Below are 22,517 nucleotides of genomic sequence, written 5' to 3'. Positions count from 1 at the left end.
CGGAAGCTAAGTTGTATCGCGAGATTTCGGCCTGACTATTACTTGGGCCACGGAAATAGCCCACTCTTTTCTAACGCACGGTTGGAGGAGGTCGGCTGGTTATCGGGAGTTAGAGGGCTGAAGTCCGGAGGGTGGTGTGTGCAGATCTCTAGGACTCACGCACCAGGCCAGTCGCGGGTTTTGGGCCGAGGCCTGGGTTACGAGCAGCAAGTGCGCGGTTGGGGCCACTGTGAGGCCCTTTTAGGTAGGTTGCTAAGAGGGCGAGGCCGTCCGGGCCTGGCGGGCGGGGGAGGCATTGCATATCTAGGGTTTCCCGGGGCCCCTGCGTTGGTCCGGAGGATCGAGCCTCCGAAGTCGGGCCGAGAGGGTGAAGGGATCACGGCTGCAGACCACTCCGCGCCACGCGGCTAGTATGAGGCCCACACAAACGTGGTTGTAGTGTGGACGGGCTTCATTATATCTTGAGATGGAGGTGTTAAATCGTGTTGCGGCCAAATTTAACCTTATTACGTGATTTAAATGATTTAACCTTCATATGTTAGGTACCCATTACTAGCGCCGGCTTTCTGCAGGTTAGGCGCTGCCGGGTGAGAGGCGCTGGTGGTCACAGCGTTAGCTCCCGGTAAAGCGCCGCTCTCTGCCCACGTGGCCTCTAAGAATTGCAGAATCCCGGCGGAGGCATCGACACCCAAGTAGGAGTGTCTTCTAAATACTTCGAAAAAGTGATTATTGAGCTAGCTTTATTTTGATAATCCCTACTTTTAAAACCACAGGTATACCATTAAAGCATGGGGGCAAATTTTTGTTGAATTCCGTTTTTGAGCATTCGATATTTAATGACTTTGTAGAATCTTGTACTTAAAAAAACTAGTAAGACGTTCTACCAGGAAATTACCACAGGGGGCATTTAACAAATCTGAGCTCTTGGTGACCTTATCGTTTTATATTTTAAATATTTATATTTAAATATTTTGCTAGTTCATCCTAGGATTTATATGTAATGACTCATGTCAGGTCCCAAGAAGCTACAGAATGAGACAAGAGATTGACTAAGGCAAGTACAATAATGAAATAAGTAGTTATCTTTAATTTTTGTTGCCATGCCTTTTTTTTTTTCCCCTGAGACAGGGTCTTGCTCTGTCGTCCAGGCTGGAGTGCAGTGGTGCAATCTCGGCTCACAGCAACCTCCACCGCGGCTCAAGCGATCCTCCCGAGTGGCTGGGAGCAAAGGCACGGGCCACCACACCTAGCCAGTATTTTAAGAATTTTTTGTAGAGACATTGGGCTCCTTGTGTTGCTGAGGCTCACTACGTACAACCTCCACCTCCCAGGCTCAGGTATTCCACCTACCTCAGCCTCCTGACCACAGGCGCGCGCCACTATTCTGGCTAATTTCTGTATTTTTTGTAGAGACGGAGTTTCACCACGTTGCCCAGGTTGGTCTTCAGCTCCTGGGCTCAAGCGATCTGCCCGCCTCGACCTCCCAAAATGCTTTGTTACACAGGCCTGAGCCACCCAGACCACCCTGTTTTTCTTTTTTTTTTTTTTTTTTTAGCTCACAAGAAGGAATCTTTTTTCTTCTTTTTTTTTGGTATGTTGTATACTCTCTACCATGGGGATGAAGACACAAGAATTATGATAGTTTATTGAAAAAGGTTGAGAATTCAGAACTTGTCAGTTTCCACCAATAATGGCAAAGATACAATATGACAGTTCAGTTACTTAAATGAATCTAGGAATGAAGAATCTAGGAATTATAATGGAGAGGTGATTAGGAGTTTAAAATGGTTTACTGATTGGAGATCCTTTTCCTGGTTTATATAGGGCACACTTTGCTTTAGGAATTCCCCCTTTGATCTTGGAAAATGGTTTTTAATTGTACATTAATACTGTATTGGTAATTGTACGTTAAAATATGTGGCTAATGATAAAACTACATTTACTTATATTGAAAGATGCTTTTGTTGGAAGTGACGGTACTTTTTTGGAATCTTGTTACATTGAATACATTTAGAGGGTAAAAAGTGAAAGAACCTGTGAATAGAATTTCTGGGTTTCTTTTTAAAGAAACTGATCTGAAATGGATAAGAAGCTTAACCTTGATAAATGATTTCGCCTAAAATCATTGGCATAGTCTGACCATGTTCAACACTGTAGTAGATACTGTGTCAATATTTAGGGAAGCTTTGTCATATTTACTAAATTTCATGATTTCAGAAAACTGTTTAAAACAAAGAGCAATTGATGGATAAATCAGGAATAGATTCTCTTGACCATGTGACATCTGATGCTGTGGAACTTGCAAATCGAAGGTGAGTGGATTCAATCATGTTTATTGTATCTGAATTACGAGAAACTATTGTATATAATGAGTGACAGTAAAGATAATTTTCAGGAATTGAGAAAGAAGGAAAACTAGATTTCACTGACCTTCCAAGTTTATCTAGTTATATAGATTGATATAATAGCATTGCAAATACTTTAAATTCAAAATGTGAATATATTATAATGGGACACATTCGTCGAGAAAAAATGTATTCTTCGGGTCATATTAGCATCTCTTCCAGACTACATCTTCCGGTTCGGTAGGCTGTTTGTTTTACTCAGATGCTCTTAGCAGTGAACCGAACCATACAGCCTTTTGGAGCTCATACGTTGTCTTTAAAGATACATAGTTTTTTTGTAAGCTGAGCATAGTGGTGCATGCCATTAGTCCTAGCTAGCTACTTGGGAGGCTGAGGCAGGAGCATCCCTGGAGTTTCCAGGAGTTTGAGGTTGCAGTGAGCTGTGATTGCACCACTGCACTCCAGTCTGGGTGACAGCAAGATGATGTCTACAAAACTCTTTTTAATAAGAGCTGTAGCTTTATGGGCTATTTAAATAGGATGGTCAGCAGAAAGGCTAGCTGGTTCTGAGCCCATCCTTTAAAAAATTTTTAATTCTGGGCATGTTTCCTGAGTTGGTCTTGGAAGAAATGTACATTTAGGACTGGGTATTAATGGTTATAAGCAGTAAGAAAGGAAGATTAATTTTTTTCCCATTTTTCTAGTGATAACTCTTCTGATAGCCGCTTATTTAAAACTCAGTGTATCCCTTACTCACCTAAACGGGAGAAAAGAAACCCCATTCGAAAATTTGTTCGTACACCTGAAAGTGTTCACGCAAGTGATTCATCAAGTGACTCATCTTTTGAACCAATACCATTGACTATGAAAGCTATTTTTGAGAGATTCAAGAACAGGAAAAAGAGATATAAAAAAAAGAAAAAGAAGAGGTACCAGCCAACAGGAAGACCAAGGGGAAGACCAGAAGGAAGGAGAAATCCTATATACTCACTAATAGATAAGAAGAAACAATTTAGAAGCAGAGGATCTGGCTTCCCATTTTTAGAATCAGAGAATGAAAAAAACCCACCTTGGAGAAAAATTTTAACGTTTGAGGTGAGTCAGCATTTTACATACATGGCTACACATAACTCAGGATGCCCAAAATGATTTGTTGGCCAATTTAGAATTGTCTCAGATATACTGGGAACAGACTGTCTGCAATTTTGATACTCTTCTATACTGACTTACCCCTAAAGTCCACCCTGTCCTTCAACTGAATCTTGACTTGTATCTCTTATATAGCTACACTTTTGCCAGATTTAAAAGATAGTGCTCCAAGGCTCTTTGTATACAATCCTTTGATCTCATCCCATCTCAGGTCTTTAAACACAACCCTAAAACTCAGTGGGGATAATAAAAGCTCACATAACTTGAAATTACTTTTGCAGTAACCTAAACCAAAACCACACATGCCTTATGTTCAGTGGATATATTCTTAAGACCTAGATGTTTCTAAGCCAATTATCTGAAAAATACGCTAATACTTAGGAGTAGATTTTTTTAAATATTTGAGAGTTGTATGTTGAATGAATGCAGAATTAATTTATGATCCCTTGCCAGAACCTGAAATTTTATTTGGGAGGATTATACATGTTAATCTCTTCAGTTAATCTTTTAAGTTTAAGGTGACTAAACATTAGAAATCTTATTCCTGTTTTTACATTTTAAAATGCCTTTAGTAAGTCCCAGACATGACAAGATATGTACTTCACTTTTCCTTGGTACCAGCTTAGGTAAATTTATAATTGTAATGTGAATTTTAATAATCAGCATTTGATAAGTCCACAAGTGGGGAGTAGTTAAGATAGCAAATTCAGAGTCTTTGGTAAGGGGGGGCATTGCCCTTTTTGAACATAGGCACCTGCTGGGTTGTGAAAGAAAAATCTTGACATACTTACGGTGTTTTTAATATATAGCAAGCTGTTGCAAGAGGATTTTTTAACTATATTGAAAAACTGAAGTATGAACACCACCTGAAAGAATCATTGAAACAAATGAATGTTGGTGAAGATTTAGAAAATGAAGATTTTGATAGTCGTAGATATAAATTTTTGGATGATGATGGATCCATTTCTCCTATTGAGGAGTCAACGTAAGTGGAATCATATGAAATACTTTGGTAATAGGTTATAAATTAAATTTTTATGTTAATTGCTTCATATTTTGCCTTTAATATAGTTAAATAATGAACAAAGATACAGAGTATGACAATTGGGATTATTACAGTTGAGCCAAGCTTGGCACACAATACATCTAGAATTCTCTAGAACACAAAATTCTCAAATTTTCTGTTTGCTTTGACTAGTATTGCAGTTTCAGTTATATTTCAGAGTGGAATATACAACTAATTAGGTCATAGAAGATTCTGTCATCTCAATGACGATAAATTTTAATCTTACAGAGCAGAGGATGAGGATGCAACACATCTTGAAGATAACGAATGTGATATCAAATTGGCAGTAAGCGACTTATTTTTTTCCTATTCCATTTTGGGAAGGCAGGAGAGTTGGTTGGTGCAGAAGGAATTGTATTTAGTTTTTCTCTTACACTTCATTTAACTTTTGAAAAGCTCTATAAGTTTACTGCAGGAAATGTAAGAAAGAAAATAATTTTTTAGAGACTTGATAAAGAACATGGGGTTTTCAGTACTATTTTTAATAAGCAGCATTCTGATATGTATTATTGCTAGTTAGGATGTCAAATGAAAAAATAAGCAGATGTTAATTTGGATTTTTAACATCTACATGTAGTCTCTAGGTTATCTGAAGTAATCCAGGGCATTCAGCTGTATGTAATTACTAAACCATTTGAGTTATTGCTTAATCCATGATTTTTTTTTTTTTTGTTTTATGCAGGGGGATAGTTTCATAGTAAGTTCTGAATTCCCTGTAAGACTGAGTGTATACTTAGAAGAAGAGGATATTACTGAAGAAGCTGCTTTGTCTAAAAAGAGAGCTACAAAAGCCAAAAATACTGGACAGAGAGGCCTGAAAATGTGACAGGATCATGAATGTCAAAGGTGAAGCATATAGAAAAAACGACTTCATAGAAATGAATAAAGATAAATGTGGATATATGTACCAGTCTGGTGGTGAAGAAATTCTGAAACCCAGAACTTTATAACAAGAAAAAAAAATTTTAACCCTGTGAAGAAGTTTGTGAAGGAAACTTGTGAAGTAGTAATAATTAGAAAAACACCATTAAAACACTAGAGAAAATACATAGAAAAATTTGAGAAATTGTCATTTGATTTCTGAATAAGAGCTTACAGGTGTCCTGTGAGTACTGAAACAATGAAGTGTAGTGATTTTAATTTTGAAAAGAAAATCTTAAACAAAGAAAGTAACTTGACACCCAACCATCTTGAAGAGGGTATTTGAAATGCTCTAATTTTATCCCAGCTTTGTTTAGCCATGGCAAAAGTGACCTGTCAGATGCTTAGTATTGTAATAACCTCATTTTCCTTCCCAAATTTAGAGTATCTTTAATACTATTTTTTTTTAGACAGAGTCTCGATCTGTCACCCAGGCTGTAGTGCAATGGCACAATCTTGGCTTACTGCAACCTCCATCTCCCGGGTTCAAGCGATTCTACCTCAGCCTCCCTAGTAGCTGGGATTACAGGCGTTAGCCAGCACACCCAGCTAATTTTTGTATTTTTAGTAGAGACAGGTTTTCACCATGGTCTCGAACTCCTGACCTCAGGCGATCTGCCTGCCTTGGCCTCCCAAAATGCTGGGATTACAGGTGTGAGCCATGGCACCCGGCCTAATACTACTATTAACTACCATTTTCACTTTTTATTAGTTCAACAAAAGGTGTACACATTTATTTAACATGTATACATGGGGAGAACCAGTGATTACCCCGATGTTCATTATTTTGATCACCACGATAGAGCTGACTACTCTGCTATGTAGTACATTTTGGGACGGCACTTATGTATGTTTTTGTTTAACGTGGACAAAGACTTGTGGATAGGTGCAAAAGTAAATCCTCTTTTGCAACCCAGAACTCATTGTTCAGTATGAGTTTTGATACATATAAGAAGGGATATTATGATACCTGAGACAGCTGATCGATGGGAGTACTGATAGCCATAAAGGCTGGTTCCAGGCCAGGTGTAATGGGTCAAGCCTGCAATCTCCACACCGAGGTGGGAGTATTGCTTGAAACGAGGAGTTCAAGACCAGCCTGGGCAAGAAAGAAACACCTCATCTCCACAAAAATTTAAAAATTAGCTGGGTACTGGGGCATGTGCCTGTAGTTGGAGTTACTCAGAAAGGGGAGGCTGAGGCAAAAGGATTGAGCCCAAGAGTGGGAGGCTGCACTGAGCTTTGATGGCACCACTGTACTCCAGCCTGAGTAACAGACAGACCCTGTCTCTTAAGATAAAAAGGTTGATTCTAGGCCTGTAGAATAGATAAACAGCATGGGATATGAGGGAAATCCTCAGCAGTATTAATTTTGCATTCCAATTTCATGTTGACGATATATACAATGGCTTTTTGTTTTAAAGGCTTTTATCTTGAGAACATGGTGTCTGGAGTTAAAGGTATGTCTCAATTCGAGTTTTCACATCATATTTGTTTATGTGTAGGAAACAGTATGTTGTCAGAGCAAGCAAGTTTCATTTCATTCAGAGACATTTCTACCATGCTTTTAATTCCCATTTATAATGATTTCTGAAAAGAAGGATCTTAGATTCACACATTTTATAGTGATGTGTCAGATTCATTTTAGTTGCAAGCATTAGAGGGTCCCAAATTTGTTAGTTTGTAGCAATAATCAGAACTTTGGATTTCCTACTTGAAGCCTACGGCATTATTTTGAATTAATGCACAATCTAAAATGAGGTAGAGGATTTTATGGTTTAATGCAAAATATAGTATAATAAAAGAAATGATTACACAGGTCATAAGAATTCATAAATTTGAATGATGTAGAGTTTGATTAAAAGTTATATAATGCCAAAGTCATAACTTACAGGCACATTATATTCCTGTATTTTATAATGGATGACAACTAATTTTGAGCCAAGAATTAAAATTTGCTGAAATCTTTGAACTAGGAAAACATCCTCTGTTGCAGTATTGAAGTTCATAACAACAGTTACATTTTAAACTTAAATCTTAAGTTTAAATCCTTTTCCTTTGGTTCATGTAAAGGAGCTACTTCATGGTACTTTCTATTTATCATTCCTCTGGCTCCTAAGCACAATGTGATTGTGAAATTATTGTTTTTGTGATTAACGTGATAGGAAGTTTTTGCAGTTTGCAATATTGTAAGAGCATATTGCAGTTTCTGCTCATAATTTCTTTCCTATGGAGTATTAGACTTTGTTATTTATGTGTATGAATACTAGCTGGACACAGTGGTGCTTGTGGTCCCCAGCTACTCTGGAGGCTAAGGCAGGATAAACACTTAAGCCCAGCAGTTCGAGGCTACAGTGAGATGTGATCCTGCCGCATCCCACTGTAGCCTCGAACCCCTGGGCTCAAGCGATTCAGCAAGAATCGCACAATTTTTAAAAGACACGGCAGATCCTGTGTCTTTAAAAAAAAAATCAAAACCTTGTAAATAGTGGTTGAGGTCTATCCCGATGGGGCTTTTCCTGTAGCCTGCACATCGTTGGAAACGCCTCATAGAGTAACTCTGTGGTTTTACTTTACTCACAGGACTATTGTTAGATCTGTGGGAAGGAACTACAAGACAGTTGCTAAAAGTTTGAAAAAGACGGTTACTAAACGTTATGAAAAACCAGATAATCTACTTTTTTACCTTAGGTATTGACATACTCCACACATCTGTACTATTCTTGAGTGATCGCTTAGGTAAGTTTTAATTGGTGACAGTATAATCTTTTGGGAAATAATGATTACAGTTCAGATGATGAATTTAACTGTTCAACTGCTGAATGATACGGGCATGAACTAAAACTTAATTCTGACAGAGCTGGATGTGGCTGTATAATAAACTGGATCTTAAATTTATACTTGGGTTTTAGTTTGAATAACTGGAAATGTATCCGTTCTAAATCTTTAATTGGTACTTTCTATAGGAATGAATGTGATTTGAACTCATTCATGTTGAGAGGTAAGTAAAATATTTAACTTATAATAATCAAGGACTCAAAAGATGAAAAATAGAAATTAAGTACACCATCCCAATATTTCAGGTATAACACAAAATTAATAAGATACTGGTAAAAAATTACAATATATATATTTGTATAGAGAAGGAAAATGAAGAGACTGCATGTCTATACCTACCAAACGAAACTACCTGTGTTCTTTGCATCGTTATTCAACTGGCAGTTACACATACTTCATCCTAAAGTCACGTAAACCTGTGTGGATATGTTGAATCAATAGGGATATGAATTACATAAAAAGAATTTTGTGTAACTGGCAGTTTGAGCAACAATGAGCTTGACGTTTGTAGTCGCTTGATCTGTTAAGTTACATGTATATGTAGGTTTTATAGAGAGACTGGGCAAAGATTAGGCAAAGACTAGAGTTGTAGCTTAAAATGCAGTTAATGTATAGCTTCCTTATTACAGTGACAATTAGGAAAAAAAGTCAAATTATTGTACTTGTTAAAGGAACTTGAATTTGAGAGGTTTGTGAAAGCATTTCTCAGCAATATTGCAAATTTGGCAATACGAGTTGTACAGTTCAGTCATAATTGCACTGCATGGTATCTGCACTCAGCAGTTTACACCTGCTAGGGTGTTCAAAGGTCAGTGCTATAGAAATTCAGTATCTGGCATCGTTGGTTTTCTTGGCTTTGTGCTTGTTAAACCTGGTATTTCTATTGATACAGTATTTGTATAGGTTTCCCAGAGTGTTCAGTTTGGTATACTCTAAAATAGTAAGCAATGCTTTTCTTTTTCCAGGGTGTCAAATTGAGAACCAGGCAGATCCCCACCACCTACAGTAAAAAGGTAAGATTCTCTGTTTCTACTGATTCTGCTTGTTTCCCTCTATTGGTAGCACTGCCAGCATAACAAGAACTTCATACAAATACACTACTAAGCCTTAAAGACTTTTACAATGCCTCATTCTAGAGAATGGGCACTGTTGATCATGGTGTCCAAAAATAGTTAATGTGGCTAAATTGAGACAGGTTATGCTTCCATCACAGTATGCATATTGCAGTGGTGACAATGAGACCTGTAACATTTTGCCATGCTTATGAGTAAAATAGGAGAAAAATGTTGACTTTTCAATATTAGAAACAATAACATTTAAGTAATAAGGAATTTTCAGCTCTTATAGGACCACTGTTTTTTTCTATGCTGTATATTGACTGAAACATTGTAATGTGGTACATGACTGTGTCTTGGATCAGGTGTCAAAATATAAGTGTACTTTGTACAATTCAACTTCTAGGACCCTAAAGTAAATTGGTTGAAGAAATTAGATCCCAAAGATTCTTGGTAAGTTAATTCATTACTTAAAAGGCCATGCAGGTTATTTTGTTGAATACTAGCTTTTCTCCAAATGTTATTTTAGGTTATTATATTTATTTATCTAGTAATGCTATTGCAACATCTATCACCACTTAGGAGTAAAAAAGACTAGACTTACGTTATTAGGTGTTTAAACTTCATCATTAACGATGTTATGATGATGGGCGAAATGTTCAACTGCTCTGAAGGGGCTGAATGAAAATGGCCTTTCTGAACATCCATTTACATTAAATATTCCATTGTATTTCAGAAGATTATAAAAGCTCAAAGGTAAAAGTTACCAGAAACATGATCATAGAGCAAATTCAGATATGAATGGGCATGGGATCATTGATTTTTAAAAATACCTATTAGTTTAAATAGCTATTTTAAGCATGGAATTTTCAATACCTTAGTTGGGGTGCCGGGTTTCAGGATACTTTGGAACCTAAGCAACCTCATTCTTGAAAGATAGATTTCTGTACTTAATAGTAAATATAAATTTGAAATACACATTTTTCCATAGGTGAATTTTGAAGTCTTCATCAGTATACCCATATTAAAACGAGACCACAGAAGCCAAAGTAATTATGGCAAGTAATGGTTTTTATCTTAACCATAAGTTATTCGCTCAAGGGTGTAAATGGTCATTACCAAGGCTTTTAGAATGCAGTTTCTCATTTGCTGTGGACATGACCATAAAAAAATTTCCCAGTAGGTTTTCTGTCTGCTACTTTGCTAGCAATCAGCTTATTGGGAACAGCTGATTAACCGTAATAGAAATGCAATACAAATGCATAATGTGAACCACGTTATTTTTCTTTAAAATCAATGAGATTTGAAAATTCTTCTAGATCTCTTGAATCATGCAAATGTGCTTTGCCTTTGTATTATAACCCTTGTGGATTGCTAATAACCAAGCAGTTTGTAGTAGAGTTAACTCAGGCTCGTTCTAGGACTCAGTCATGTTCACTCACTGTACAGTCATCTCTGGAAATGTAAAATTTACTTTTATATTGTTACGTAGGGCTGACAGGACAACTGGATCAGTTTCATTAAAAAGGTATGTATGCATTAGAAAAGACATTTGTATGGGTCATTTCAAAGAGGGCTCATGAGGCTGTGAAACCCAGAGCTCTTAACGCTGTGACCAAAGATGGAAGTTCTCTATAGGAAGCCATAGCACTCCTATGTTTGGTGCTGTGTTTTCCTGAGGAGATACAAAACGTAATAATCCATGATTGTTGCCATGTGAGAGTTTTAAAGGTTAATCAAAATTTCTCTTCTTCAGGGCAAACTTGAAGATATATCTTTTGACTCCAGCTCTTTAGAGGATCTAAAGTGACCCTGATGGACAGTGGAAGAAATCACAACATGGAATTCCTTGAATAAAAATTTATTGACTTTAAATAATTTTGTCTAATGCTACATATGCACAATTAAAAAAAAAACCTTTACACTGTTTCTAGAAAGTCAGCATGTATTTTTGATTCGAAGTTTCTCTAGTGTTTTCTGTGGAAGGAATAAAAATTTGAATTTCAGTTGTGTACTTCATGCTTGAAAAATTAGGTCCTTCCCCCTCAGTTACACTCACCTTATGGAATTCTTTTGCCCTTGCTCTGTTTTGGGCATAAGCTTCTTGTTTTGCTTTTTCTTCCTTTTGTTGTTTCACTTCAGCTAGTTGATTGTATAACCTGTAAAGAATTTATATAGAATTAGAGACAAACATTGCAAAAAGTGAATCACTTAAAAAAAAAAAAAATTAACCCTACCTTAGACCCCTTTGGTGCCTTAGAGCCTGTGTAGTCTTTCTGTCTTCAGGAAAAGATGCTCTGACTTTATTCACGCCCTTTAGATGACTCACAGATGAACCTGAGGAAAGAAAAGTGAAATCAAGTTGTAATCACAAGGCTTTAAACATTTCAGGGAGTTAGTTGTTGAAGATTTTAAAAATTCAACATACTTATAGATGGTTTCTCTTTAACTGTTTTGATTTGAGAATTTTCAGAGACATGAATTTTATTCCTTATTTCTTTCTGCCTCTGGTGGGATCTTTCCATAAATGATTTTTTCCTCTTTATAAATGCTTCTTGTAAGCTCCCTGGTATAGGGGTAAGCCTTCGAGGGGTTTCTGCTGGGGGGAAAAGAAATTTGTGACAGAAATAGGCAAAGTATCTACTTTCCATTAGAAGTGCGGCGGCCATCCAAGGCTTACCTGTAGATGCTGTCCTTGGTTTTTCTATGGAAAGTTCTGATACAGCTGGATAATCTGAGGCTTCTGTTGCTGATGCAAGAGGCAGAAACTCACTCACCTAATGGCAAGAAAGTTGCACGTTTTATTCAACTTTTTTTAAACACTTTAAACGGGTCTTGCTCTGTTGTCAGTTTAGAGTGCGGCGGCATGATCACAGCTCACTGCAGCCTCAATCTTAGCTGGGTCTACAGAGACCTGCCACCATGCCTGATTTTTGTATTTTTTGTAGGGATTGGGTTTTGCCTTGTTGCCCAGGCTGGTCTTGAACTGGGCTCAGGCTCCACTGCCCTCATACCTCTAGGCCTCTGTTTAGATAGCTTTATTCTTATTGCCTCCCTACTCCCCTAGTAAAGTTACCAGTTGTTCTGAAGTCATTTTTCAATATCTGGGAATAAGTTTTGGTAAAACTTCCAACTTGGCACCCTAACACTAGCTGTATAATAAGATTAGTTCTGCTAGTCTTGGAGACAGGCATAAATTAGAGTGGGGATTAAAAGAAATGCACAGTGGCTGACAGAATAGTGAAGGTTTAAGACAAATTGAGAGCTGGTGGGGGTGTCGGGTTAGTTAAATGCATAGCATAATTCCCTCCAATGAGTACCTTCTAAGTTGTAAGAGACAATCAACTGGTTTGCTCGTAATGGAATAAAATAGAAGGAATGCTTAAATTTACCTCAAAGAAGCTTTTTGCTTCACTCTCGCTCTTCTCTTCTAGGGTTAAATTTGCAAAATCCATTTCAGCAATAATGGTATCAGTGGTGCTTACTAAAGTAAGTTCTGGTTCTTCCATTATACCATGGCCAATTTCTGTTTCCTGTGAACCACAATTAAAAGGAAAACCATGTCAAAACAGCCTTAAAAGACTTAAAAAAAAAACTAATCGTTTTGTATATAATGCACATTTTTTGCAAGTGTATACAAATGTGAAAATGGAGGAAGAAAAGCAATAATTGGCAAAGACCAACAGATCAGATTTGCTTAGGCTTCCATAACTCCAGCATTCGGTTGTAGAAATACTGGAGCCGACTGGGGAGGGGATGAAATAGTGTGACAACGGACTGAAAGTTATCTACCACAATGATTACAAACCTAAATGCTTGTAGTGTTGGGCAAAAAATATAAATGCAGGTTGGCTGGGGCTGTGCAGAACTGTATCCTCTCTAAAGGGAGCAGGGGTTGACTGGGCTGCTACCAAATGTGGGCCACTGACTGCTAACAGATAATAACTGTTTCAAAAGAAGAGTCTAAACACTGAACAAGAACAAAAGCAGCCAAATAAAACGTGGTTTAGTTGTAATTCTTATTTTCAATCTGTTTATTTGTGGAAGGATAAACTGCACATATTGCTAGATGAAAACCAGTCACCAGTTGACTGGTGTTGAAAGCAAGCAGATTATAAGTTGCTTAGTATGAGGAGCAGGTTTCCAATACTTATTCCAATAATGGATAAGTTGAGCACTGTTGAGCACTGTTGAGCACTGGAATGAGGCTCAACACTGAAAGTGCTGAAGCACAGGCAGAACCACCATTTTTCAGGGAAGTTGGAGAAAGGATATCTGAATTGGGAGAAAAAGGATCTTTTGTAAAATACTCTCAGAAGACAGTTTTCAAATTTTTAAGTTTCTTCATTATGCTGGATATTTCCAGTGATCACAAGCTGGATAGAATATTAACAAGCAGTTTTGCTTGTATTTTGTTTCAAGTTTTTCCTGCCAGGCATTGTGGTGTGTCCAAACTACTTGGGAAGTTGAGGCAGGAGGATCCCTTGATCCTAGGAGTTTGAGTTCAGCCTGGGTAACATAGTGGGATCTTCATCTCTAATTTTAAAAGAAAAAATTTTTTCCCAAAAAGGAACTTAAATGTTATTTATACAACACTGATTTCACTTACCCACACTGGTATAGAGCTCTGTAATGAAAATGATCCGGAACTTGCAAAAAGCTCTGATTCTCCTAGTTGAGATAGTTTTTTGGTGATTTTTGGAATGTCTGTTTTAGCTGAATTCTCAAAATATTTTTCATTTTGAGTAGTTAAGGAATATGGTGCCTGAATTGAAGTGCCCATCTCCACTGTTCTTACACATAATCGAGAGTCAATTTCCTCTACCTGTGGATTTATGTCTAAAACCCTACAAGTTTCATTTTTATTATCTTCAATGAGTCCTTGACTTTGTAACATTGTAACAACCCCTCTTTTTGGTAGTTCTTCAAAGCCCATACTTTCCTTTTTGCTTTCTAGTTGGTGTTTTGTTGAGCACTCACTAGAGTTAGAACCACATGGAGTGCTATGCTGTACATTTAACTGATCAAATACATTAGCTTCATCAGATGAACTGTAGACTGAACTTAAGTTTCCTACAGAAAGCTGGAAATGAACACTTTTTTTCTTGTTTTGTAATATTTCAGTATGTTCTTCAGAGGGATAGTTCTGATTTTTCACGCCTTGGGAAGAACCTCTTGCTTCAATGCTAAAAATACTTGGCAGATCAGCATGCTGGCTCTCCTCCTGTGAAGAATATTCTGGCTGAAGCTGTTCAAAACATTGTTCAGATCCTGCATTAAGAAATTTAAAAATCAGTTAATCATCGTTACATGTTGTAAAAATTGGATACTAACAGTCTCTAATAGTTTATCATCCAATTGCAAGTAACCTACAATTTTAGGCATAAAAGCTGATGTGTATAAACATGAATACAAAGATAAGGATGGTCACAGTGATTTCTCAAACTACAGCTGCTCACACCAAGTATTTTTTAATATTTAATAAGGACAATATGGCTATAAACTGAGGATTTTTTCCTCTATAAGAACTGAATAAGACTTTAGTAACAGAAAAGAGAATAAAGTGTCCACGTGTATCTCAAGTATCTATGTGTGTATATATAATTTGTACATCCTTGTGTATCTCAATTATGTATGTATGTGTGTATATATAATCATTTGTACAAAAGGCTCAAGAAGAATACTTGCTTTCTATGTTGCCCAGGCTGGTCTTGAACTCTTGGGCTCCAGGGATCCTCCTGCCTCAGCCTCCCGAAGTGCTGGGATTACAGGCGTGAGCCACTATACTTGGCCTAAGAAGAATACTTAAACCGGCTGGGTGTGGTGGCTCACGTCTGTAATCCCAGCACTTTGGGAGGCCAAGATTAGTGGATCATCTAAGGTTGGGAGTTCTAGACCAGCCTGACCAACATAGTGAAACCCTATCTCTACTAAAAATAGAAAATTAGCTGGGTGTGGTGGCACATGCCTGTAATCCCAGCTACTTCGGAGGCTGAGTGAGGCAGGAGAATCACTTGAACCCAGGAGGTGGAGGTTGCAGTGAGCCAAGATCGCACCACTGCACGCCAGCCTGGACAACAAGAGTGAAACTCAGTCTCCAAAAAAAAAAAAAGAATACTTAAACTGTTAACTATCACATAATGATTGAAGCAGGGAAATTGAGGAACAAGAGGCAACACTTTTCCTTTTATTTCATAATGTTCAGTATTGTTTAAAAAAATGCATGTATTACTTCTGTAATTTAAATATTTTTTAACACCCAGGATAGGGGTGAGAGCAGGGGTGAAGACAAACCAAGAGGTGCTAGGCTTAATTTCTAAGGAAATGGATGGAAAAATTAACTTTTTCTAACTTAGTCATATATACCCCCAATAATATTTTCTGTAGCAAAACTGTGAGCTCCAACATGAGCCAAGTTCGTGTCAGGTTGTTGATTCGGGCTTGTGTTAAGAGAAGAATGCACACTGGTCGTCCTCAGCGCTGTGAAATAAACTGTACTTTTGGATGATCCAGTAGCATGGTGGCTTTCAGATGAAGAATCTGATCTCTGGCAGGAAACAAAAGGGAAAGGCTGAAATACTGATTAGGTATTACCAATTGAAACAATAATCATTGTGTTCCTTTGGTATTACTCTTCCTTAATTACCACTTCACTATGACAGTAATGATTTGCTTTTTCAAATCCAGTTCTTTTCAATCAATATGAAAGAGACTTTAAAATGTCAGGCTATCAGGAAGTGGAAGCAAAAAGACTCAGCTTTAAATCTCAGCTCCTTTGACTGTGTAGGAAGATACTTTAAATTTTGCAAAATTGTATTTACTTTACTGTTTAAATATGTTCCACAATTAAAAGTTGTTATTAAGCCTTTTATGGCATCATACTCCCTAGGTGGAGACAGGTGGATGGGACAAACAAAATTCTAATGCAGCTGTTTTCTTTCTCTTCTTTTTTTTTTTTTTTTTTTTGAGATGGGGTCTCACTATGTTGTCCAGGCTGGAGTGCAGTGGCACGATCTCAGCTCACTGCAACCTCTGCCTCCCAGGTTCAAGCGGTTCTCAGCCTCCCAAGTAGCTAGGACTACAGGCATGCCATCACACCCAGCTAATTTTTGTGTTTTTTAGTAGAGATGGGATTTCACCATGTTGGCCAGGCTGATCTCAAACTCCTGGCCTCAAGCAATCCACCCGCCTCAGACTCCCAAAGTGCTGGGATTACAGGCGTGAGCCACTGCACCCGGCCCAGTGCAGCTGTTTTCAAAGTTGGTTCCATATTAGAATCACTTAGGGAGCTTAAAAAATAATAATAATTAGTACTATCTGAGCACTCCCAGAAACTCTGCTTTAATTGGTCTAGGGTGTAGTCTGGGCAATAGGATTTATTTTTATTTTTTATTTAAGTTTTCCACGTGATGCTTTTTTTGTTGTTTGTTTCTTTTTTTAAAGACAGGGTCTGGCTCTGTCACCCAGACTGGAGTGTAGTGGCACGATCTCAGCTCACTGCAGCCTCCGCCTCCTGGGCTCAAGCGGTCCTCCCACCTCAGCCTCCCGAGTAGCTGGGACTACAGGAGCGCACCACGACACCTGGCTAATTTTTGTATTTTCAGTAGAGACAGGGTTTTGCCATGTTGCCAGGCTGGTCTCAAACTCTTGGCCTCAAGTGATCTGCCCGCCTTGGGCTCTCAAAGTGCTGGGATTACAGGTGTGAGCCACTGTGCCCGGACTTCCATGTGATTCTAGGTAAAGGTTTAGAAGAACTTTTGTTCCAGTAGAAGAAATGGCTTAAAACTATTTTTAGATATTCACTGCAATGGGACATCTACTTTAATATACCTGGTAAAAGTCTCTGTTGTCTGGAGAAATCCCAGAGGATGATGATGATAAGTCAAAATCTGGATGTGGTTCTAAGGGTTTAAACAGCTGACGATGCAAATTAGGAAAAATGTGTTCCAATTCTGGAAAGTCAAGGTCAACTGTTGGAATTTTTGAGGGAAAAAAAATCATAAATTTATTTTTAAGGTAAACACTAGAAAAGGAGTATTAAGAACATATTCATAAACGCTTATTTTCAGGTAACTCCGGTGTAACAAAAACTTCAGTTTTTCCCCCATGATCAGCAGATGCTTTAAAGTTAAGTCCTATCGTGATTATTTCAAAGGCCCAAAATATGGATGGATCCTCTCAGTGACCAAAATTATTTAAGTTTTATTTTTAGAGAAATTTAATTTAATTAATTGTTTAAATTTTTTTTTTTTTTTTTTTTTTTAAATAGAGATGGGGTCTCAGTGTTGCCCAGGCTGATTTTGAAATCCTGGGCTCAAGCAATCCTCCTACCTCGGCCTCCCAAAGTGCTACGATTACAGGTATGAACAAACTTTTGACAAATACAAATTTCCATTTCTACAGCTTTACGAGGCTAATTAGGATCAATAGGACATATGTAACCATTGCTTCAGTATAAGCTTAAAAAATGAAAAAGGCTCACTGTATTCAGTGTTACTATGGGCCAGACATTGTGCTTTATGTGCACTATCTTATTTAATCTCTAATATTCCTCTTTTATAAAAGATGAAAAAGTAACTTGCCCATGGTTTTACAGCTAGGAAATGGTCAGGCTATGACTCAAATCCAGAACTGTCTGATTTCTGAGCTCCTGCTTATTTATCAGTAATACTGCCTCAGCTGTAATAGCTAACTCTGCAATGGTAAAGGAAGATTTGCTAATTAATCTCCTGTACATGTGCCTCAGTGAGTCTAATTGGTTCCAGATCCCCTTTCTCACTAAATGCCCTCGATATTTTCTGTGGTAAAACGGTGTTGTAGCAGGCCATAAGAACATGAAGCTCAAACAATCACTGCATAAAATTAAAAATGATGAAAGGTGAAAATTTTAAACTTAATTTACATAAAAGTATTGCTTTAAAATAATTTTACCCTGCAAATCTGTTTTTTCAGGTATCAAATTTGCTTCATTAATGTACTTGTCTATCATTTGCCGAAAGTGTGTGTGACCACATTTAGTTTCATCCACTGCAGGCAACAGAGATTTATGAACGTCTGAAGAGTTCTGCCGCTGATAAATATCTTGTGTTGAAGGAACTATGGAACTTATAATATTTGTTTCCTCTTCTTTACTGGTGGTAGATTCTTGCTTGCTATCATCCATGTGCTCTGAAAATGACTCTGAAAATTGAGTTTAATGAAAATATGTAAATAGACCAGGCGTGATGGCTCATGCCTGTAATCCCAGCACTTTGGGAGGCCGAGGCGGGTGGATCACGAGGTCAAGAGATGGAGACCATCTCGCCAACATGGTGAAACCCCGTCTCTACTAAAAATACAAAAATCAGCTGGGCATGGTGGCGCACACCTGTAGTCCCAGCTACTTAGGAGGCTGAGGCAGGAGAGCCGAGATCGCACCATCGCACTCCAGCCTGGCGACAGAGCAAGACTCCGTCTCAAAAGAAAAAAAAAATGTAATTGACAGCGACACTATATTCCTTTTAATGGAATATTCCTTACAGACATACTGTACTGGGTACTTCCTTACAGACATATTTTAGTGGAGAGGCATGGTAATACGTATTGTTAAGAGATCAGTGCAACCATGAAATTTGCTCGGATAGGTTTCCACTGAATGGAAAAATATATCAGCAACTGCTTCTCAAAAGTATTTTTGGGGATCTACAGAGCATCCCTGTTACTTCCAGTAATGTTTAGAATACCATATGCGCGAATGTTTTGCTGGGTGTGAATATTTTACTTTTTTTTTTTTGAGACAGGGTTTCACTATGTTGCTCAGGCTGGAGTGCAGTGGCATGATTGTGGCTCATTGCAGCCTTGACCTCCCAGGCTCAAGTGATCCCCTCACCTCAGCCTCTTGAGTAGCTGGGACTACAGGCACATACCACCACACCTGGCTAACTTTTGTATTTTTTTTTGTAGAGATGGGGTTCTACCATGCTGCCCAGGATGGTCTCAAACTTCTGGGCTCAAGCGATCCTCCCACCTCAAGGTGCTGGCATTACAGGCGTGAGGTACCACGCCTGGCCATACTTTACTTTTGAGATTTAGAGAAACACTTCCCCATGGTGTATCATGAAAACCCAATGCTTCCTTCCATCACTGTATTGCAACTCAACTGGTGCTGGTCTTTCAACTTATTTATAAACATTTTGACCTTATTACCTGGATCTGTAAGGCTCAAATCCGTGTTTTCATAACTTAAAAGGCTCCCAGTGGAAACAGTTACTGAAGATAATGGTTCGTGAGACAGTGTTTTAGCCTAGAAATTAAGGGGAATATCAGACCACAATGTAGCAAGTAGTATGTAAGAAAACCCCAAATCACCAACCCCAGCAGTTGTCATTTCTGAGCTCAGGTCAAGTGTAGAAACCATCATAGTTACAAAGATCAGTAGTAAAACCTTTTCATCATTGCCCAGAAATGATTAGGCTTTCATAGACATACATACGCACCCCCTCACCCTCAATCTCATTCATTCCTACAGCTGTTATCTTTATAAACACATGTGCATACACACACACACAAACACACACACACACACATACACACACCAGACATGCCCTTATTGTTTTACATTGTTTTATAGTTTTGCTTCTCAGAAATGTAGAGATCATGCATCAGGCAGACTGGAAAGCCTTCTGATGCTCAGATTTGGCTAGTTTCATCACTGATCCACTTCAGTAAAAGCAGATCTCAGAAAGCACTGACTTTAATGTTATAACATAGCTTCTGTAAACTAAACAAAAGAGAATATGAAGCCAAACAGCTCTAAAAATCGAGTGAACATTAAGACATTACTAACCTTATCATCTGGCTTCACAGTTGGACCCAAATATGTATGTTCTTCCTCCACAGCATAACTTAACACTGCATGATTTTCAACAGATTCCTTCAGCTTAACTGAAAAATGGATTTTGGAGTTCCAGATGGGAGAAAAATATAGTTGGGATAAGGCAAATCAAATTCTTAGCACCACAGGACACCATTCCCTGCTTTCCTACAATCTACTTTCTCATTTTGCTTCTTAAAGTTGTTCTGTCTTAGATCAAAGAAAAAATTCACCGTATTTGTTAAAAACATTCACTAGTCAGCACAATATACTTTTTCCTGGAAAACTGTAGCAATTGTTATTTTATGAATAAAATGCTTTAAGAAATTTGAATATTAGGTCTAAAACCTAGAAAAGAACCAGTGTGATGAGAAATGCTTTTGCCACTATTTTAAGTGGAAAAGCAAGAATATTAAATCATAAACACAGTGTGGTCCTAAAGATGGGAAAACATGCATATAAAAGAGACTATAAAGAAAACACCAGGGCAAGGTGCGGTGGCTTACACCTGTAATCACAGCACTTTGGGAGGCTGAGGCAGGTGGATCGCTTGAGCGCAGGAGTTCGAGACTAGCCTAGGCAACACAGTGAAACCTCGTCTCTACAAAAATTACAAAAGTTAGCCTGACGCGGTGGTAGGCACCTGTAGTCCCAGCTATTCAGGAGACTGAGGTGGGAGGGTGGCTTGCTTGAGCCTGGGAGGTGGAGGTTGTAATGAACCGAGAATGCGCCACCACACTCCAGCCTCTGCAACAGAGCCAGACCCCATCTCAAAAAACCACACCAAAATGTAGCCAGTGGTTGTTTATGAATGGTAGCACAAGGAGTAATTTTTACTTGTACTGTACCTTTTAGTGCCTTCTATTATTTTATTTCATTTTTTTAGAGACAGTCTTTTTTTTTTTTTGAGGCCGACTCTCACTCTGTCACCCAGGCTGGAGTGCAGTGGCACAATCTCGGCTCACTGCAACCTCCGTCTCCCAGGTTGAGGCAATTCTCCCTGCCTCAGCCTCCCGAGTAGCTGGGATTACAGGCACACACCACCATGCCTGGCTAATTTTTCTATTTTTAGTAGAGACAGAGTTTCACCATGTTGGCTAGGCTGGTCTCGAACTCGTGACCTCAGGTGATCCGCCCACCTTGGCCTCCCAAAGTGCTGGGATTACAGGTGTGAGCCACCACGCCTGGCGAGACAGAGTCTTGTTATGTTTCTCAGGCTGGTCTTGAACTGCTAGCCTGAAGTGATCCTCCTGCCTTAGCCTCCTGAGTAGCTGGGATTATAGGCATGAGCCACTACGCCCAGCTTTTTTTTTTTTTTTTTACAGCTTTCTAAATTCACAATGAGCATATGTTACTTTTATGATGAATTATCATTCCTAATTATATTTGATATATTAAAACATTAAAATTATACTTTCTGTCTCATATTAACAACTCATTTATTCTGAGCTTATTTTCCTTCTTATTCCAAGTGACCAAATGACACTTGTGAGAAAGCTCACCAAGACATATTGTAGTCTATGACTCTGAAAAATACAATTAAAACTGCTTCACTGAATATAAACAAAATTCTGCTTCATAATATCAATGATATTAGAAGGTATGCACATATTTCTTAAATGCTTATGTAAGAATTATTAATTATTCATTTTATTTTTTTTAAGACTAGTCAAGTGCAGTAGTGAGAAGAGGGAAAAGAATAGAACAAAGACTCCGATCTGTAACTGACTGTAAATAATCAATTGAGATAACTCATTACATTCGGACCAGGAGAATTATTTTTCAAATGTAGACCTAGTAAACAAACAGGTAGGCATGGTGGCTCACCCCTCTAGTCCCAGCAACTCAGGAGGTTGAGGTGGGAGGATTGCTTAAGGCCAGTAGTTTCAGACCAGTCTGTGCAACCTAGCAAGACCTCATCTCTACAAAAAAATAAAAAATTAGCTGGGCATAGTGGCATGCTCCTGTAGTCCTAGCTACCTCGGAGGCTGAGGCAGTTGGATGGTTTGAGCTCAAGATTTTGGATTTTGAATGAGCTACAATGGCACCACTGCACTCCAGCCTGCGCAAGTGTGAACAACTGTGCCTTGAAACAAAACAAAAAAAAACAGGAACCCCCCCCCCCCACACACACGTACACATCTATCTGTAGGTAAGTACAGATATTTATTCATAAAATAATATACATTATGGTTAATGAAGTAGAAACAAAGCTAATAGCAAATCTTTGTCTTTATTTTTTTTGAGACAGAGTCTCACTCTGTCACCCAGGCTGGAGTGCAGAGGCACGA

General features: G+C 38.3%; 2 protein-coding genes and 10 non-coding genes across 39 annotated transcripts in view; 9 read left to right on the top strand and 3 right to left on the bottom strand.

The window, feature by feature from the left end:
* The first annotated feature begins 104 nt into the window (after window positions 1-104).
* TAF1D (TATA-box binding protein associated factor, RNA polymerase I subunit D) lies at window positions 105-11,380 on the top strand. Of its 12 annotated transcripts, none has more exons than XM_054439340.2 (14): window positions 105-244; window positions 2,218-2,312; window positions 3,050-3,440; window positions 4,304-4,479; window positions 4,789-4,846; window positions 5,243-5,406; window positions 6,906-6,941; window positions 8,173-8,220; window positions 8,448-8,482; window positions 9,285-9,332; window positions 9,781-9,827; window positions 10,366-10,432; window positions 10,867-10,902; window positions 11,131-11,380. In XM_054439340.2, exons 2-6 carry the CDS (start codon window positions 2,245-2,247, stop codon window positions 5,384-5,386), a joined length of 837 nt encoding a protein of 278 aa, XP_054295315.2. In that variant the 5' UTR covers window positions 105-244; window positions 2,218-2,244; the 3' UTR covers window positions 5,387-5,406; window positions 6,906-6,941; window positions 8,173-8,220; window positions 8,448-8,482; window positions 9,285-9,332; window positions 9,781-9,827; window positions 10,366-10,432; window positions 10,867-10,902; window positions 11,131-11,380. The 12 variants fall into 12 exon arrangements, with proteins under 12 accessions (XP_054295315.2, XP_054295316.2, XP_063527424.1 ...); XM_054439341.2 differs by having other exon boundaries at window positions 8,151-8,220; XM_063671354.1 differs by having other exon boundaries at window positions 9,781-10,432.
* Window positions 6,320-6,444, top strand: LOC129009159 (small nucleolar RNA SNORA40). The gene has a single exon (XR_008492694.2). It is a non-coding gene; the product is annotated as a small nucleolar RNA SNORA40 (small nucleolar RNA).
* Window positions 7,973-8,104, top strand: LOC129009155 (small nucleolar RNA SNORA18). The gene has a single exon (XR_008492690.2). It is a non-coding gene; the product is annotated as a small nucleolar RNA SNORA18 (small nucleolar RNA).
* On the top strand, window positions 8,270-8,341 carry LOC129009170 (small nucleolar RNA SNORD5). The gene has a single exon (XR_008492702.1). It is a non-coding gene; the product is annotated as a small nucleolar RNA SNORD5 (small nucleolar RNA).
* On the top strand, window positions 9,075-9,213 carry LOC129009143 (small nucleolar RNA SNORA8). Its single transcript, XR_008492679.1, has one exon. It is a non-coding gene; the product is annotated as a small nucleolar RNA SNORA8 (small nucleolar RNA).
* LOC129009146 (small nucleolar RNA SNORA1) lies at window positions 9,443-9,572 on the top strand. The gene has a single exon (XR_008492682.1). It is a non-coding gene; the product is annotated as a small nucleolar RNA SNORA1 (small nucleolar RNA).
* LOC129009142 (small nucleolar RNA Z40) lies at window positions 10,008-10,080 on the top strand. The gene has a single exon (XR_008492678.1). It is a non-coding gene; the product is annotated as a small nucleolar RNA Z40 (small nucleolar RNA).
* On the top strand, window positions 10,484-10,604 carry LOC129009153 (small nucleolar RNA SNORA32). The gene has a single exon (XR_008492688.1). It is a non-coding gene; the product is annotated as a small nucleolar RNA SNORA32 (small nucleolar RNA).
* Window positions 10,933-11,065, top strand: LOC129009144 (small nucleolar RNA SNORA25). The gene has a single exon (XR_008492680.1). It is a non-coding gene; the product is annotated as a small nucleolar RNA SNORA25 (small nucleolar RNA).
* CEP295 (centrosomal protein 295) overlaps window positions 11,220-22,517 on the bottom strand; it is a 69,055-nt gene continuing 57,757 nt past the window's right edge. For 9 of the 17 annotated variants that reach the window (XM_063671328.1, XM_054439316.2, XM_054439318.2 and 6 more), the window contains 12 exons: window positions 20,200-20,297; window positions 19,560-19,656; window positions 18,306-18,554; window positions 17,205-17,344; window positions 15,741-15,921; window positions 13,984-14,645; window positions 12,767-12,907; window positions 12,055-12,151; window positions 11,803-11,973; window positions 11,612-11,711; window positions 11,434-11,533; window positions 11,220-11,351 (listed from right to left, as the gene is read on the bottom strand). In XM_063671328.1, the coding sequence (XP_063527398.1) occupies window positions 11,313-11,351; window positions 11,434-11,533; window positions 11,612-11,711; window positions 11,803-11,973; window positions 12,055-12,151; window positions 12,767-12,907; window positions 13,984-14,645; window positions 15,741-15,921; window positions 17,205-17,344; window positions 18,306-18,554; window positions 19,560-19,656; window positions 20,200-20,297 (2,075 nt within the window). In that variant the 3' untranslated portion in view covers window positions 11,220-11,312. Of the gene's footprint in view, window positions 11,352-11,433; window positions 11,534-11,611; window positions 11,712-11,802; window positions 11,974-12,054; window positions 12,152-12,766; window positions 12,908-13,983; window positions 14,646-15,740; window positions 15,922-17,204; window positions 17,345-18,305; window positions 18,555-19,559; window positions 19,657-20,199; window positions 20,298-22,517 lie in introns of those variants that run through there. The other 8 variants (XM_054439317.2, XM_063671329.1, XM_063671332.1 and 5 more) reach the window with 4 other exon arrangements.
* LOC129009157 (small nucleolar RNA U2-30) lies at window positions 19,744-19,813 on the bottom strand. Its single transcript, XR_008492692.1, has one exon. It is a non-coding gene; the product is annotated as a small nucleolar RNA U2-30 (small nucleolar RNA).
* LOC129009158 (small nucleolar RNA U2-19) lies at window positions 19,991-20,070 on the bottom strand. The gene has a single exon (XR_008492693.1). It is a non-coding gene; the product is annotated as a small nucleolar RNA U2-19 (small nucleolar RNA).

Source organism: Pongo pygmaeus, chromosome 9, assembly GCF_028885625.2.
Source record: "Pongo pygmaeus isolate AG05252 chromosome 9, NHGRI_mPonPyg2-v2.0_pri, whole genome shotgun sequence".
Taxonomy (NCBI): Eukaryota; Metazoa; Chordata; class Mammalia; order Primates; family Hominidae; genus Pongo; species Pongo pygmaeus.
Note: the sequence above shows the minus strand (reverse complement) of the source record. Positions and strands in the feature narration are given on the sequence as shown.

Coding starts and splice junctions, on each gene's coding strand:
- TAF1D (XM_054439340.2), top strand. CDS start 2,245: ATGGATAAATCAGGAATAGATTCTCTTGACCATGTGACATCTGATGCT. Junction 3,441..4,303: donor GAAAAATTTTAACGTTTGAG/GTGAGTCAGCAT, acceptor TTTAATATATAG/CAAGCTGTTGCAAGAGGATT. Junction 4,480..4,788: donor TCTCCTATTGAGGAGTCAAC/GTAAGTGGAATC, acceptor TTAATCTTACAG/AGCAGAGGATGAGGATGCAA.